The 19,400-nt window shown below is 35.9% G+C and overlaps 1 protein-coding gene and 1 pseudogene across 1 annotated transcript; one reads left to right on the forward strand and one right to left on the reverse strand.

Annotated features, from left to right (window-relative positions):
• Window positions 1–2,102: 2,102 nt before the first annotated feature.
• On the reverse strand, window positions 2,103–10,509 carry LOC125367077 (olfactory receptor 8B3-like). Its single transcript, XM_048367692.1, is given in 3 exon segments — window positions 2,103–2,534; window positions 2,536–2,724; window positions 10,168–10,509. Coding segments are annotated over 3 exon segments (963 nt in total).
• A 6,664-nt stretch (window positions 10,510–17,173) lies between these two features.
• Window positions 17,174–18,102, forward strand: LOC125367079 (annotated as a pseudogene).
• The last annotated feature ends 1,298 nt before the right edge of the window (window positions 18,103–19,400 follow it).

A 19,400-nucleotide genomic window follows, 5' to 3' on the forward strand; every position in this document is an offset into this window, starting at 1 on the left:
CTTCCTCTGAAAAATCTCTCTTTAAGTCTTTAGCCCATTTATTCGTAGGGTTATTGAGTTTTTGTAGGTCCATGTGCACACTGAACTTCTGTGACACAACACCATCAATGACTATTTCTGTGACATGCTCTCTTGCTAAAGATGTCTTGCAGCAGCACTTATGTCAAAGTGCCATGGTATGCATTGTGCTGGCGACAATATTCCTCCGTCCATTCTCATCATTCTCATCAATTAGGGCTTCACTCTTTCCAGCCACTTCTACAGTAGCTCCTCTAAATTCAGATCTAAATCTTGAACACCTGTGTTGCCTACATAATTGCTGTTTTCCTGTTCTTTGGAACAGGTGCATTTGTGTATGTCACACAAGCCCTACACGAATGAGGGAGGAAATCTCTTCTTTCTTTTATCCCATTGTAATTCCTATGAGGAAAATTTTAACCCACATTTTCAAGAATAAAGTTTTCAATGTTATGGTGAGAAAAACACTGATTAGGAAAGAGTATTCATCGGGAAGTATCTGTAGTTACAGATATACAATCTATTTTCTTGTTAGTTGAATTGGAAATACCATTGTTTCTTATTATAGTAATGATTATTTGAATATCCACTTAAGGTGTTTTGACAGTTTTTATCCATAGTGTATTTCTTTTCATCCATTTAACAAATATCTATAAAGAAAAATTTGATCTCTCATTTATTGTCCTTGTAGCTTTTTATTCTGAAGGAAAATGCTCTTATAATCAAATAACTTTAGGATGAACTTGTTTCTTACAAAGGCTTGCAGTGCTTTATTTCAATTTGTTATTGTCATTTGGAAAAACAGTAATTTCTTTTTACTCTTTGCTTTTCATCATCCATTTAGAAGGAATATGACTATACTTTAAGACCAGTAATTCATAAATATGCAAAGTCTGACCTGCAAACCACTATGTGGTTTAGGCATTGTCCAGCATTAAAATTCTTTGGGCAAAATTTTTATATTTATCTGCATACATGAAAATACACACACACACACACACACACACACACACACACACACACACACAAAAGGAGGCATTTAGCAAGAGAGGTATCATGATGGATTTCAGAAGCCATGTCAGCAACTGCTGAGAATATGATGAACTTGGCCTACATCAGCTGGACTTAAACTGTGATCCTAGGATCTCCGCTTCCCAAGTAGCTGGGATTACCAATCTAATTCACCTGGCTAATTTTCAGCTTTGTAATAAAAAAAATCCAAGACTGAATTCTGGGGTTGTGGGAATTGTTTTGCATTTTCATTGGTGGTGGGTACCCAACCCCACACACTTGTCACAACTAATCAAATTTTGCACCAAAGGCAACCAATTTTTATCAGGTGTGCATTTTAAATATCAATAAGTAAACATCAAAGTAAAAAGGGTGCTTATGTTCTGTTTTATTTTCTTAACCCTCTTTTTATTGAAACCATTTTCACACTGTTTTCAATGAAATTCTGTGCAACACACACACACACACACAGAACAGTTTTAAAAATTGCATTTTACATAATAGTTGTATGGTATCAATTGCATAGTGTAGGACCCTCTTCATCTTTCTAAAAGTTAAGGCTTACATTTTATACGCAAGCTATTCTTGTCTCAAAAGATCAGGAAATATTTTATATTATTTTTCTCAAATTACTACATCTTAACCAGTACCAATTACCTTTCAACTCCACTGGTTCAACAGTTTTTCTCTGGCATTTGAATGTTTCATATTCTTGCCTAGGGGAAGACAGAGAAGCAGTGGAACTTGTGTCTCACATTTCCTTTTAAGCACCATATATGAGATTTCTTCAGAATTGCTTTATTTGTTACTGTCAAAACATTAATTAGTTTATAAGATAAATCCCATAATTAAAACAATAAAAGAACAAATACACCCTTTCTTGGTAATCTTAGACATGTAAAATGGTTTTTAATAATAGAAATTGTGCTAATGGCCAAGAATCACAGAAAACTTACTGTTAAAATGAGTGTAAGCACAGCACCCTCTAAATTTCTCTCCAGAAAGTCAAAATGATATAAGATTAAAACCCTGTGAGTAATATGTGAAACGTATAAGTTCTCTGTACTATGATTTCAGGTGCAAAGCGTTTTAGTTTCAGAGCAAATCTTCCTTCTCTGTAAAGTTTTTCTCCAGGCTGCTTTAATATCCGTGTTTCTCAAGCTGTAGATAAAAGTATTCATCATGGGAACCACAATGGTGTAAAACACAGAGGAGATTTTCCCCTCATCCAGGGACCCAGCTGATGAGGGTTTAAGACACATAAATTCCCCTGATCCAAAGAAGAGAGAGACAGCAATGATGTGGGAGCTGCAGTTGCTGAAGGCTTTTGACCTGCCCTCAGAAGAGCTCATGTTTAGGATACTGGAAATAATAAAAGCATAAGAAATTAAGATTGTGAAAGTAGGCACAATGATATTGATGACTGCTGCAATGAAAATCTCCAGCTCAGTGACATAGGTGCTAGTGCAGGACAGCTGTAATAAAGGCTGCACATCACAAAAATTAGTGGTTGATGATGTTTTTATCACAGAAGGTCAATCTCAGGACACATCCAAAATTGACCATGGAACCAGAAAATGCCACCAGGTAGGAACCACGGATAAGGTAGGAACACACATTAGGGGACATGGAAATATTATAGAGCACTGGACTGCATATGGCTACATAGCAGTCATAAGCCATCGATGTCAACATGTAGCATTCAGAATTAATGAAAACATAATAGAGCTGACTCATGCATCCAATGTAAGAGATAATATTCTTGCTCAGTACAAAGTTCATCAGCATATTAGGGGTAATCACAGAAGAGTAACAGAGGTAGACGAGGGACAAATTAAAAAGGAAAAAGTACATGGTGTGGTGAAGATGTGAATTCAATTCAATGAGAATTATCCCCAAATTTCCCAGTGCCGTGACCGCATACATAATTAGAAACAGAAGAACCAGGCGTATTTGTAAATTCAACTGCTCTGTTCAATCCATCAGTAAGAATTCAGTCACAAAAGAGCCATTTGTTGGACCCATTCTATAGGAGATATTGTAGACAGAGGGAAAACATTGTCATTAGAAAATGCTGTAGATATTCCAAATTCTTCATCTTCCACAAGCCTGAAATTTCTGCTGGGAGACAGGCAAATGCATTTTCCTGAAAATCTTAGAATCTGTCTTTCACTCTTGGTAGATATTGAATGACTTTTGCTACCTCTTACTGGTGTCATCAACATTAAATACATTTAAGTCCATCTCCAATTTAGCATACATAGCTAAAGCTAGTGTGGTCATAGGCAAAAAGGATTTAGAGAAACGAAGGGAAAGAAGATAGGCTTCTTCTCTCCTCTCGCTTTAAGGTTTCACTTTTTGTTGACTACTGAAACCGAAGCCAGATTCCTCATTACCCTGGTGCTTAAACTACTAAACTTAGAAGCATGAACACTCCTTCTAATCTAAAGCAAAAATAGAGTCCAGAAATATGTGCTCCTGCCCAATGTCATGAGAAAATTCTTAAATCTAGAGCAGTAAGAGCCCTCTCCAATGAGATGAAACTTTCTATTTAAAGTACTGCAGACCCCATGTCAACTGATTCTGAACATAGTTGGCTCCCTTTCCAAACATATTTTTCTACCTATTTCATTTTAACTTGTAGGATTGCAGAACATGGGATGGAAACAGCATATTTTTCATCACTTAGCTTTATCTGGAAAAATGAACACATTATGCTAAAGAAGATAAGGAACTACTGGTAGAAAAATATTGAATGATCTCACCTGTTAACATTGCCATAAGCATAGAATAGAGAACGCTCTACTGAGAACAGTGGAGAGAATATCAGATGGTATTGGCCAAAGAGTCAGAAGTTCCAATTATTCAACAAGATTGGATTTAAGAGATCTATCATGCTATACATTACCAAGTGACTTCTGTATTATTACTAAATATTTAATAAAAGGAAATATCCTTTCTTTTCTTTTCTTTTTTCTTATTTGTTGTCAGAGTGATGTACAGAGAGGTTGCAGTTTCATATGTTAGGCCTTGGGTACATTTCTTGTACTACTTGTTACCTCCTTTATATGGTCACTAAATATATACACGCAAAAACACAAGAATACATAATTGTAGCTATGAAGTATGCTAATCAACTTGGTTGTGGAGTCATTTCACAACTTATGTGTTAATCAGATGATCAAATTGGGCATCTCATGCAACTGATATGTCTCTTGTAAGCTTATTTCCTCAAAGATATACATCCAAAATTTACATGGTAGAAATAGACCCCAAAGTGCTAAATATAAAAGAAATTATGCTATCAACAGGTTTGCAGAAGAACAATGCTTATTCATAGTTGTTATGTATTCATGCTCTCGCTCATGGAAACATGGAATCTCCTTCTAACTATTAGATTCCTTTGTTTTGAAGAGAAAATCACACTTAATATCTTATATTTCCTGGAAATCTGTCAGCGGGGACCTAATGTATAATAATTCTGTTCCCTAAAATATGACAAAAATAAACATCAATTCTTTTGATCACTTTACCACTTTAAGAGATAACAGAAGATTTTGCCCAGGTTCAAAGTAATTGAAAGTCTTGGTTATAAGCAAACCACAGCTTTCTCAAACTCTTTCCAGCAAAGAGATGCCAAGTCTTAAAAGGAAAGCTTTGGATTATATTCACAACTACATGTAGTAGCATGAAGAATTGCCAAGGGAATTGTTTTCTCATGTTTTTTCTCAGTGTTTTCTCAAGCTTTACCTTCTCACTGGGGATTGTCCATCCTTCAGGGTAGAGCTAATATTAGACTTTCCCTCTCATTGTGGATTTCCCATTCCTCAAAGTAGAGCAAATATTAAACTATCTTCTTTCCCTCACCAGATCACTTCAGGAAAATCTATGTCACTATTTTCTGCTTTTATGATTGTTTCTTTTTGTTGAGCTTATTGTATTTTATTAATGTTTAATTTTATTATCTTTAAGTAGTTGTACAAAGGAATTGCCACTGAACAAATAGTTTTTGAATACACTGAGTCATGATCAATGGCATTCCTTTCAATATTGTCACCCATCCCTCGCTCCTCACCCCATCCTTCATTCATCTTAATGTTGCAGGATATACACTGTATTATTGTCTACATTTCTCATTCTTCTCCTCTTCACTTGTCTACCCATTTCCCCTTGACCCCACCCCACCCCTGTCAAGTTCCCACTTCTTGGGTTTCTATTTTTCTGAATATTGATTTTGCCAAATTTTGATTTTGCCTTTCCAGGCAGCTTCACTATTGAGATCTCCTTTGAATGTACCATATTTCAGTTAATACATTTCTATACCAGCCAATATAGTTACTTAGGAGTTTGTAGGCTAAATTGAATTTCCACATACAAGGGTAAAGATGGATTCTTTGACTCTTTGGGCCTGACTTACATCACTTAACAAAATTTGCCAGCTGTACATAGGATAACGGCCTAATATCCAGAGCATACAGAGAACTCTAAAAACATAAACCTTCAAAAACCCAACAGCCCAATTAATGAATAGTCCAGTTTGCTAATGGGAGTTTTCTAAGAAGAAACAAAAATGGTCAATAGACACATGAAAATGTGATCAGTAACTGTCCTTCCTATTTCTAGTTTAAATATTTGAAAGGACAATAGATACAGAAAATTTATTGTCTTCATTGTGATCTAGTGTATTCTCTCTACAGGCAAGCAGTGTTTCCAAGGATCAGCAAGTTTTTTTTTGTTTTATTTTCCTGCTTTTGTTTCCCATGGTGCTATGTATTCACTTGCCATCCCCTTATGTATGATAGACAAACTCATCCCTAGATTCCTCATCAATGTTTTCTTTAAATATTTTTCATTATCAATTCTGGGTTTTAGTTTAGGGCCTGACCTCAGGTGGACTAGACAGGTGCTCTACCTATTTTTTTCCCCACAGTTCCAGGATTTTTTTTTGAAACACAAAAGAATCTATTTTTGGTAAACTGGATAATTTTGTCTTGAATTCATAATTAGGCAGAGAATTTGGCCCTGTTGGTCACTCTCCTGTCATCTTTTCCCTGCCACAACTTCCCCACAACTTTCCCTATTGTTTCCTTGTCAGTCCTTGGTAGGACAGTTTCTCTACTCCTGTGGAATCACCTAGAAGACACCCCGTGGAATGGTGTGTGAATCAGGGCTGATTGTTTGGAATGGTGAAGAGGCTATTTTGAGTGTTGTGACTTGGATCCAGGCCTTCATTCATTGGTGATATTTACAATGAAGCAACAAAAGAAAACAAAGTCTTGAAGCCTGTGGCTGGTATCTCATGCGGGTAACTTTAGCTATTCCAGTGGATGACATAAGATAGCCAAAGTTTCTTACCTCCAGTCCATCCACAGGAATCCAGAGGTAGAGAGGTTCAAGTGGAAGAGTGCTATCCTGAAGCACAGATCAGGCACTATGCCCAGACCTTGATTTCAGGCTCTAGGTCTGTGAAACACACACACACACACACACACACACACACACACACACACACACACACACGGGGGAAGACACTTTTTGGAGATAGAATCAGTCTATTTAGCCAGACCTGTACACCAGAATAGAACATTCTGATCTTGCTTCTCTATGGAAACTCCTTCCATGTGTGGTCAGCTCCATAGCAGAGAGAGTTAATGCCTGCGGATTCCCATATTTTCACACAAATGCCAGGTGCCTCAACATATTCTCTCATGGTGGTCTTGGAGTACCCACATGGGTCCTCAGTGTGTCTAAGGTTTAACATTCATGTCACTTCTTGCCTTGGACCAGCCTGCTGCCAATGACATGCCTAAGCCACTCACATTGCAGGGATTGAGAGAAAGAGGCCATTATTGTGGAGACTGAGGCAGTATAGAGTGGGTGAAAACTCAATGTGTCTTGTATGGAATTTCTTACATGTTGCCTACCCATCAGTGGCATGCATGGATGTGTATTTGTGTTCTTGGTTAAGGATAGCCCTTCTATGAAGAGGTGAAGTCCTGAATTTAGTGAGCTGTAGGGTGACTATGCCCCAAAAATCTTCCATTCGGGGAGTTTCCAATGTGGACGACAGCCACTCATCTTTCAAGTGGTTCCCCTGATGGATCCACCCTGTCCTCCTATCCTGGTGTCTGTTTACCATCCTGAATGTCTCCTGATCCTTGACGTTGTACAGGATGTGTGTAGGAATTAACCTTATTAACCCACTCTTGTAGGTGTCTCAAATTTTCCCCAACCTCCTGTTGGATATGCAGCACCAAAGTAGGACTGGATTCTTGATTAGTGTCTGTGTGAATGCAGACTCCCTATGCCAAGGGATGGGTTGCTGTGCTCAGGTCTGCATACTAGACCACCTCCATACATATTTTATGGAGGGTCATTCCTCCACAATGTCCTGAAATGGTCAACCAGCTGTCTGTCTACTCATGACTTAGCAAGTGGTTAAGTTTACGACATTTTCCCACAGCTGATTTGTCCATCCTAAGGCTTGAGTTTGGGAGTCGGAGGTTAGACCTCCCTAGGAAGTGTTGGCAATTCATTAAAGTATGTTTCTTCTATGAAAATATTAAGAAGACCTCTTATTAAGGTTATACAAAAATTGCTTATGTCCCCAAATTAAAACATGTCAAATCATATTTCAGAAGGTCCTTCTGTCTAGGCTAGAGCTTATGTTCTAGGCTAGAGCTTATGATGAAGGTCATTGCTACACCTTTAATAATATCAATGCACCTATGGAGAAACGTTGAATGAATACAGAAAGATTCCAGCCTAGTCCTTACATTGCAGAATTCTCTAATACTTTCCTTTCTTTGTCTGTATAATTGTCATATTCAATTACAGCAAAGTATGTCAAATGGTCATCACTTTAATTGAGACACATCATGGAGTATTTTCATCTTTCTTTACTTTTTGAAAAATAAAAATACCTAAACTTAAAGAAATTAGTGGTAATTTAACTCAAAAGAGTTAAATCATACCATACTATCAAATAAAATACAGAATACACATAAAATACAGAACTGAACAGATATCATGAGTAAAATGGAGAATGTGATACTGAATTGCAAAAAATGTTCAGAAAGTGCCATATATTTCAAAATGTAAACATATGGCTAATGTTATAAGAGGAAAAGTATTTAGTGTCAAATTAAAATAAAATGGAAAGAGAATCTAAATCCATATATTGAAGTTGATGTCTGATACTCAAGCCTTGGTTACAAGGGAAGAAAAGGGATGGGAGAAGTGAAGGAAAAGAGAACCATTTGAAAGAAAAGCTATGAAATTTCAACCAAAGATATTTAATCTTAATATGGTACTACAGAGTGGATCTGTCAGTCTCAATACTGCCTAGGATGGTCTCAAACTCAGATTCAAGTGAACTTCTGCTAGGACTATAGTCACTTCCCAGAGCACTGACTAGTTAATGCATTTTCTTAAGTTTTGATATGCAATTTATTTCAATTTTCAACCCCAAATAGTATATTGTTAATAATTTTTAATGTGAAAGAAAGATTAGTCTAAAAGTTTTGCATATAGACACACATCGAAATTTTATTCATAGGTGTCAAAACTTCCTTCAATTTAAACAGAGGTAAGTGTTTTACTGAAAATACACTTCATATGATCCTTACCAGCAATAAATGTGTTATTAGTTTTAACATGTTCTTGTAATGCGTTATATTAGTTATAATGATAAATTATTCTTGAGATTATCCAATAAGATATTTTAAATTTCATGTATATCTAACATACTAAATATACAGTTGAAAAAAGCAGTAGTAGAGTCAAGAAATTAAGTAAAATAGCCTGTGTTTTAAGTACAGTTTGTGACTTTAGCATTATACAGATTGATATGGAGAAAAGTACAAGTAGAGTTCAGCATGATCAAGATACTTTTTTTCATGGTAAACTTTATTGGGTACATCTAAATTGTATGAAGTATTTCTAATGATTCAATATTTGGTGTTTCCATGCTGGGAATTAATATTTTAAGATTCTTAACAAAAACTATCCATTCCTTTTCGAATACTGATTGCCACACTAGCAAGTAAGGAATTCAAGATTTACAATAGGAACTAATATGGGTCCTTCTTGAAATCTAAAGTGCACATGTACTCCTTATTGACCTTCCAGTAAAGATGCCTTTGACAATAAAAGAGTGCATATATGCCCTTCAATAATAAATTGAATAATACTTTCAGAAGTAACTAGAATGTAGGGCACATTTCACCTTTCTCAAAACAAACAAAACTGTCATATAGCAAAGAAAAAATTAAGAAAAATAGAATTAAATGTAAGATAAATAGGATCTGATTCCATATTTGCCTTTTCATGGTTGATAATAAGGAAGTCATCAAATCCTTATGCTCTTGTAGGGATGTTATTCACTGTAAAGCATATAAGTTAGATATTCTAAAAATACAGAAAAATAATACTAGCTACACTGGAAAAGAAAAGCCAACTAAACAACTAAACACATGCCATCATTTGTAGAGTCACATGTTTCTCAATAAAACACTTTTCATAGATAAAGGTTAAAAAATGATCAAAATTTGTGACTGGTTGCCTCATTATTGCTTCTAAATATGTCTCCCCTTTGAATTTTTACCAGAACGTTTTTCAATCACACTTTGACATCATTGATCCTCAAACTATAAATCAAAGGATTGAGCATGGGCCCAACATTAGTGTAGAAAACAGAAGAAAAGATTCCCTGCTCCATAGATCCAGAAGAGTATTTAAGATACGTGAATGACGCAGATTTAAAAAATAATAGCCATTATGTGGGAAGTACAGGCACTGAAGTCTTTTGCTCTTCCTTGAGTGGATTTGGAGAATGGTACTGATGTTAAAAACATAAGAAATAAGATGGTACAACTGGGGATTGTGATGTTAATGCCTACAACAATGATGACTACAATCTCATAGGTGCTGATATAGAAAGCACTAGTAGTGGCTGGTGACCTTGACATTGCAAAAGGTCAGTCTAAGCATGCAGCCCGTGTGGACCATGGCTCCAGCAAAGCCCATTGTGTAGGCAGCAAAAGACAGCCCGGAACAGACCTGTTGGGACACGGTTAATTTATACAATAATAGATTACATATGGCCACATAGCAAACATAGGACATAAAGGTCAACATGTAGCATTTAGATGTTACAAAAAAGAGAAAGAAAAAGAGCTGAAATTTGCACCCAATGTAGGAAATGACATTATCCTTTAAGATGAAATTCATCAACATTTTGGGAGTGAAAACAGAAGAGTAACAGAGATCCGTAAAGGAGAGGTTGAAGATGAAATAGTACATGGGAGTGTGGAGGTGAGCATTTAGAACAATAAAAGTGATCAAGCCTAGATTACCCACTATGGTGACAATATAGATTATTAGACATATGTAAAAGAGGGGTAGTTGGAGTTCTGGCTGATCTATTAATCCAGCAAGAATAAACTCAGTCAAGGAGTCATTTCCACCCAGTATTCTCATCATTGTAAATCTGAAATGACAGAGTAATGCATTAAGAGGTTTCCCAAATCCCCACCTTCAATCTCTCAAGTATGGACAAGTAGTACAATTCAAGTATTTCTCTTTTTGTTTATGATGTCTGAATGACGAGTCTTATCCTACTTATCAACATTCCAATGACTCTATCGTTTTGTATTTTTACATGAGCTGACTGTGAAATATCTTTATTCTTGTCCTCCCTAGAGATTTAGGAAGTGGTTTGGCTAAAGTAAAACTCTCCCTACTGATGTACTGAGTCTGTGGAGATGTGTCTCTCAAAATATCTTCAATTCTGATCCTTATTCATGTTTTCACTACTCTATTCCCTTCTGTTGATCAGAATAAAACAGGAAATTGCTGTAGAACAGCAAATCATACAGACATTCTTCCTAGAAAGGATTTCCTCAAATCAGTGATGTCTGTCCAAATGATAACAGGTATGGGGGAGAGATGTGGTAGCTTAATATTTATAATTAATCATAAACATCAATGTTTTTACTCATTTTTCTATTTGTTTTTCTTGCTAGATGGAAAGCGAAGCAAGGTTGGTGAATGTTCTTGAAAAGATCTTACATGGAGATGTGAAAGGAACACAGACGTCAGTACAGGTGATATTTGTACTGATGTTTCTGTGTTTTTATGACATGCAAATTCTCTCTACATAGATCGTATGAAGAAAAGAAGAAATTTTCCCTCCACTGACACTCTCGTTTCCTTTATGTCACTTGGAGGTATTCTTCTTGGTCTTGCTACCCAACAAAAGATGAGGGCATGCACTGAGTTTAAGAGGAGACGCAGTGAGGCAGCAGAGTTCCATACTATTGATTATTTTTATTCCAGAGACTAATTCTCATTTTTCATTCATTTCATTGTCCACAGTGACCAAAAGTAATGAAGATGATATTAACTCACCTGGCTACAACTTAAGTAAATCAGTACTCATCTCTCTTATGAATCTTACCTGCCTTTGTTCTGTAGGATGAACTGGCTTTGGAATTGTTAGCGCTGACCACATCCAGTTACAGAATCCTCCCCACTGATTGGCAAAAATGTCATCATATAACGTTCACAATTAAGGTGCCTGAGAATAACCAGGAAGTAGAAATCAAGCTTTGAATAATAGATTGGCAAACAGGAGAATAATAAAATTTCCAGCCTTGCTGCCAGAGTTACAAAATCATCCATTATTGTAATTTGTTTAAGACTTCTAATTTTTTTAGTCCTAATCAGAAAGGCCCCCAGAGTGACTGAGTCCAAGTTCAACGAAAGAAAAACAAATCTCAAAAAAAAAGGAAAGGCCCCACAAAGAGCTCTTTTTAGTGTCTGTGTTTATCTCCTACTCTATGATAATAGCTGTGAACTTCCCAATAGGGATTTATAGTCTCCTGGGCATAAATGGTAGATGCCTGTGCTGTGAATTATAAAAATTAAAATATAATAAGTCATTACAATTTCTGCTAATCATACAGGTAACATTTTAGTAAAAGTTTGTCTGTAATTATGACAGAGCAACTTTAATAATCCTTGTTAGTGGGTCCTTGCATGGAAACAAACCTGAATCTATTTTTATGGAAAAAAACTTCAGGGGCACAGTTTAGTGGACCACAATGATGACTAGTCTTCTTACTGTTTTCATCAAGCCAAGCATTTGTTTCCTTTCTACTCTAACTAGAAAAAAAAGTCTGAAGCATTCAGATTAGTGTACTTATAATTTATGAAAGACTAAGTAAATACAGTGTATTTCCTATAGTGTATTCCCATACTTCTCTACTGTGTCATCAGAAATAAATTCCATTGTCATTTTTGTTGTAGTTAGTGGTCTCAGTGGAATATGTAAGAGGTAGCACACTGCTTCCCATACACATTACAATCTAATTTTCCAACCCCACATGGAAAGTGAAATCAGTGATCTACTTTTTACTTAGAAGGAGATCACAGCAATTCTGACATGAACACTAAATTTCTTTCCTTTCTCAGAGATTGGGTCTTTGAAGACCAAACTTATCTTCATGAGCTTATGTTGAAGGCCTAGCAGGGAACAGAATATCTTCTAGGCTAGAATACTATCTCCTACAGAGTGTACATTATTATATGTGAGTATTATGTGCGGACAGCAATGGCCTCTGATTACTATATGAACATCTGTAATCTATTTCTGTATAACAGTGCCATGTCCCCCAAACTGTGTTGCTTTCTTAGACTTGGTTCCTTCTTCATGGAATTTTCTAGTGCTATGGCCCCTACTGAGTGCGACCTTCTGTGAGGCAACCACCATCAACCACTACTTGTGTGACATCCTCCCTTCATTGGAGCTCTCCTTTGTGGTATATGTGTCAATGAACTGGAGGTTTTCATTATGATTGGCATCAGCATCCTTGTACCCAGCATCACAATCCTTATTTACTAAGGTTTCATCCTCTTCCGCATCTTCAATATCAGCTTCTCTGAGGGCAGGTCCCAAAGCCTCAAAACTACTTCTGCTATATCAGTGAATGATGTCTTTTTATATCAATCATTTCCCTTGGACGAACCCTTTAATCTACAACTTGAGGATGACTAATATTAAAGCTACCTTGAGGAAAACTCTGAGCAGGCGAAAATATTGATCCTGAACAGAGTCATTCTCTGTTAATAGTTAAAGAGCAGGAAATTTTGGTATATTTGTCCTAGTATTCTATTTTCTTCATTTTTTAAAAATGTTTTAAAAGTTTAAAAGTTTAAAATTTTTAAAAGTTTTTAAAGATAATGTACAGAGGGTTTATAGTTACAAATGTAAGGTAGTGAATACATTTCTTGTCAAACTGGTTACCTCCTCCCTCATGTTTTTCACACCTTCCCTCCTCCCCAATTCCCTATTCCTGAGGAAATAGAAAGACTTGGAAAAGATAGTAAGTGAAGCGAGGCAAGATCCAAAGAAACACAGAGTCTATGGTTTCCCTCATTGGTAATAGTTAGGATAGTCCTAGCAGAAGATCACAATAGCTTCAATCTTTGAGAAACCGAGTGTTAGGAAGTTCCCCCCAACACACACAGACACACAGACACACAGACACACAGACACACAGACACACAGACACACACACACACACACACACACACACACACACACACACTGTGGGAGCAGGGTGGATGAAACCAAACCTGCTTGTACCCTCCTTGCAGCAAGAAGTTGTGTATAATTAAAGGCATAAGATGTTGAAGTGTCTCATCAGGTGGCAATTGTGACAAAAATAAAGTTTGTTTATCTTTCACTGCTACTTTACAGAATAAGGAGTTATAACTGCAAACCACAGTCAATAGCTCAAAAATAACTTCCAGGGAGTGTGCAACATTAGGGTTAGGCTGCTCCGTTTTGAAACCAGAGGGATTGAAGTCTTGATTCTAGCATTAATTTATTTTTCAGACATAGGAATAAATCTCCATACATACAACCTAGATTTTATTTTCTTTAAAGGAGAGTCGATTTCAAGGCCAAGATTAATGTCTTTCTTTTAAGATAACAGCACATTTAATATAGCTTTGACAGAAAAATCATATATATGAGGATAAATCATAGTGTTTATGTTAGTAATGTGGATCATACATTCTGAAATGAACCAACAATTAAGATAATTAACATTTCAATCATCTCTACAAACATATCTTCTATTTTTTTGATATGTCTGTATGTATAAGATTATTTTTAAAATGTATCCTGCTGGCAAATTCCAGTCAACGATTGAAGTATTTTTGACTATTGATAACAAATGTTCTATTATAAATACTAAGATTAAGCATTTTTCACAATTACATCTTTTTATCTTTTAGAATACAGCACCTGGGTTTTCATTCGCACTGACCATGGCACCCAGTATATTAATCAATGCTTATTAGTAGCATAGAGATAGAGACGCATTATTTAGTTTCCATTGTCTTGCTTATTATGCTTAGCATGAATTCCTCAAATTTTGAGATATACCCCTAAGACTTTGAGATATACTAGGTTCTTTACACCTTTAGAAGTCCAAATATTCAAGGATATTGGTAGGAAAATCTCTGAAACCCATATAGAGAAGGTTTAGGTGTTGCATTAAATAATTTTTCTATCAGTACAGTTTTTTTTTTTTTTTTTGCCAGTCCTGGGGCTTGAACTCAGGTCCTAAGCACTGTCCTTGGCTTCTTTTTGCTCAAGACTATCACTCTACCTCTAGAGCTACGGCACCACTTCTGGCTTTTTCTATATATGTCATGCTGAGAAATTGAATCCAGGACTTTATGTACATGAGGCGAGCACTTTGTCAGTAGGCCATATTCCCAGCCCCTCAGTACACTTATTTTACACCCTACTAGTTTTGTTTATTTTGTGTCTTGGCGCACAAACTAAAACATTCCTATTGTATTTTACCTTCTTGTTTTAGACTAAAATGTGTATTAATGGTTCTAACCCCTCCATATTCCATTCCACTTTGAGTACCTCACTCATATTAGCCTATTTCAAATATATTGGACACTATTTGAAGCACCATTCTTAATTTTTTATTTAACAACATTTGAGTTGAAGAATGAAATATTATTTTGACCACCCCTATTTACGAAAATAAGGAGACACAGAGATTCTACATTGTATATCCAAAGCATTGGAGTCAGGAAATACAGGAAAATATTCAAACACAGAATGGATCCCCTAAGTCCATAACCCTCATCCTTCCTTAATAAGACGTGCAAATTTTCTACCTTTACTCTAATAACATTTACAGATTGGATAAAATATTCAGGATGCATTTAGTGTTATATAAAGCTTTAGAAGTGATGCAAACCAATAAAATTGATTTCAGACATGTCTCAGGTTAAAAAATATGTGAAGTAAGTTTATGTGAAGTTGAAAATGTTTAAAATATAAGTCAGGGAATCTGGTTGTTACCATTGCTATTAATGATAGGGAAACAAAGAGTAAAAGAGCTAAAAAAAAAGTCCCTTAAGATACCAAAATGATAAGGAGATGCAATAATTGATCCAGTACAAAGAATGTACAATCCCTAAAGAGAATGTAATACTTCAGCCTAATAATGATTCCCTAGTGCACACAAGACACATTATATTTTACCCTGTAAATGCAATAGCTTTATGGTCTTAGTAAATCTAGTTTTTTCACTGAGATGTGAGTTATCTTCTAAATTTCACTAAGTCTTTAAACTCATGTGAACATTCTAGTGGCCCATAGTTTGCAAAATTTTTTTTTTCCGCAAACTGTTTGTTTCCCACATCTGTGTAGAAACTTGCACATTTTCATGAAAAATTCTGACCAGTAGTACAGATAGAAGAATACTTATGTTTAGGCAGCCTCATCTTAGAATCTGAAGAAGAAAACCTGAGATTCATGTTCTGCCCTAGAAGCCAGGACCACAGTGATAAATCACCATTATAAGCAGGAAAAACGTTTTCTCTTCCAAAGAGGGTAAGTTTTAAAATTTTATTTGTTAGGAAGTAATCTGTCTATTTACCAACTTGAGATATAATTAACATTAAAGATAATATACATGTCATACAACTTGTCATTTTTCCCAAAATAATAGTTCAAAATGATCTAATACAATATCTAATGAATATGTCCATCACTTGTAGGCCTACTCCTGTGTTTTTAATATGTAAGCGCACATATAGTAAGAAGATAAACTTAAAATGGATCCTCTGCAATTTCCAATTACAAAATGTGATATTGGTCATTATGGTTGAGATATTTATTAGTTGCATTAAATAACTGTGTGTAAAATTGAACCCTCTTATGCCTTGGCAAAAATTAAATCACCAGATTTTTCTCTCTCACTGTTTATGGTAACAATCTATACTTTGCTTTGGTGAATGATATTTTTGAAGCTAACACATCTAGGAGAAATCATGAAGTGTTTGTGTTCTTGTTTCTTTTATCATTGTCTTGCTTTTTGGTTTCTGTTTCATGTCCTATTTTTTAAATGTTTTTGCAAAAATTCTAAGAACTAGAAATACAATTGATGCAATGGTAATGTTCAAGTAAACCAGGCAGAAGAGTCTTCTGAGAAAAAAAATTGAGGTAATTCACAGTCAGAAAATGCAAGGAGTGCAGGGTTTTGAACAACAGACCTTTCTCTGCAGACACAAGTTGCATTCTTCTACAGTTTCATACTTTACTGTGACGTGGGGGACCTATTAGCCTTCTAAGAATCAATTAGCCTTCTAAGAATCACATAGAAGCAACTTTCATACATACACCACCACTAGATTATGGCCAGCCTCAGTGTTTAGCAAATGGTTGCTGTGATTTCTGTCTCTACTTTGACTACTGATTAGAGAGTTGAAGCAATGAGGAGATGATTAGAGAAAATGTCAGCTCCCCCCAACTCCATGCTCTCGTCTACCATATGAAAACACCAAGATTCGCTGTGTAGACTGTGGGTAATAGTATAAATTATATTATGTTTAAGAGTATAATGAGGAAAACACTATGTTGCTTGATGTTACTCTAGAAAACAGAATTACAGGCACGATTTATGCACTGGGTGAGTGAGTTCCAGATATTCACAGAATGGACCTAGTATTTGTGGGTGGCTATTTTCTAAGAACATCTAAATGTCTTCTGATTTCACTTGTTTATGTGTCCACAGATTCTCTTACAGAAGAATGATCTAGGAGAATGGGTCTTGCAAATTAATCCCTTTTGACTGAATTTATTCTGGTGGGTTTAATAGACCAGTCTAATTTGCAGATACCCCTATTCATTCTGTTCCTAGTAATATATTTAGTCACTGCCTTGGGAAATATGCTTTTAATCATTTTAATTACATTGAATTCACACCTTCACACACCCATGTAATTTTTACTCTTTAATTTGTACCTTGTAGATCTTTGCTATTCTACTTTGATTATCCCTAAAATGTTGATGAACTTTGTTCTGAAAAAGAATGCCATCTTTTATGCAGGATGTATGGCCCAGCTCTACGATTTTGGTTTCTTTGTCCTTACTGAATGCTACATGCTGACAGCAATGGCTTATGTCTGCTATGTGGCCCTCGGCCATTCACTTCTCTACAACACTGCCATGTCCCCAAAAGTGTGTACCTATCTTGTATTTTCTTCATACTTCACGGGGTTCACTGATTCCCTGCTTGAAACAAGATTTGTCTTAAGTCTGACCTTCTGTGATGCTATGCCACCAATCACTTTTTCTGTGATGTTATGGCAATGCTCAAGCTCTTCTGCACCAGCAACTATGCCACCAAAATAGAGGTTCATGTTGGAGGGACCAAAGACATCATTTTGTTCAGTACTATCATCGTTATCTTTTATGTGATCATTGTTTTCAGTATTGTCAAGATAAAATCTACTGAGGGTAGATCCAAAGCCTTTACTACCTGCAGCTCTCACATAACTGCTGTATCTCTGTTTTTCAGATTCTGTGCATTTATGTATCTCAAACCTTCCACTCCCAGGTCTCTGGACGAGGAGAAGATCTCTATGATTTATACCATTGTGGTTCCTATGATGAACCCTTTAATATACACCTTGAGGAACACAGATGTTAAAGCTGCCCTAGGAAAATCCCTCTGCAAGACAATCAGTTGACCAGACATCCCATGGCTCTGTGCTTTGAAAAGAAAAGCATTGAGCTATTCTTTGCTTCATTTAGCATATTTTCAATGTAAACTTATCTCCTTCTAGTCGTTCTTTAGCTTAAGGCTTGCACTCTACCACTCGAGCCACAGCGCAGATTCTGGATTTTTCTGTTTATGTGGTATTGAGGAATCGAGCCCAGGACTTCATAGGTGCTAGGCAAGCACTCTGCCACTAAACCACATTCCCAGTCCCCATGAGTACATTTCTCATTGAACACTGTTTTCTCTTCCCTCATTTTTCTCTCACTTTCTCTCCTCTCTGACTCCCCGCTCCCCAAATTTTAAAGTTTATTTCAAACATAGGATTTTGTGCATATTGTTGTTGCATTAGTTCACCCTCTGTCCTTTTTTTCACCATTTTGTTATTTCCCTTCCCTAAATCAGATAAATGTAGCCCTATAAGACACAAAGCAACAGATTCAAAAACAGTGAGTACAGGGGATAAATCAAAGTGGGAAAGGAAGACAGAGAATGACATGCTGCACATAAAAAAGAGCTTTTGTTTCCATACCTTGGAGTTCATTTTGATTATCATCATTTTATATGGTCATATATACATAGCTATTGATTTATTGTGATCCTCTGTTAGGACTATCCTGGACATATACTAATCATTACAAATGAGTGGAACCATCGAGCCTGTGTTTCTTTTGGTCTGGCTTTCTTCATGTAATATGATTTTCTCTGGTTATCTTGCTTGTTTTGTAATGTTAATAAGTACAAATACATTAAAAAAAACTGAAAGGAAATTTTGAGATTCAAAATTTTGTATAAGTAGTATTTTTCCAGGGTGGGAATCACAAAGGTGCATTGGGTAAGGTACTAAATACAACCACAGTAAAATATTTAAATTGTTTTCTCATGAAGCATAAAAATATTCATAGAAATCATGTTTTAAAAACTCTTTATTGGATTATCTTTTATTCTGTATCAGAGATAAATGTATTAGAAACTATGATTAGAGCCAATGAAATAGTAACAGGCTGTTTCCATAGGTTTTTAATGATTAAGGATTGTTACATAGACCACAGAGTCTCCCAGCTTCTCTGACAGTAGCAAACACCTAGCCCTTTGACCATCAGTGTATGAGAATATCTCATGAACAACGAATTAAACAAATATAGTATTCTGACCAAAAAAGTGTCACCTAAAAGGAATAGGAAGCATATTTTAGGCAATTTGTAAGAACTCATTTTCTGGAAAAGACAGTGTTGTAATCCTTTGTTTGCTTGCTCAAAGGATAGGTCA

Source organism: Perognathus longimembris, chromosome 18 (assembly GCF_023159225.1).
Source record: "Perognathus longimembris pacificus isolate PPM17 chromosome 18, ASM2315922v1, whole genome shotgun sequence".
NCBI classification, from domain to species: Eukaryota; Metazoa; Chordata; class Mammalia; order Rodentia; family Heteromyidae; genus Perognathus; species Perognathus longimembris.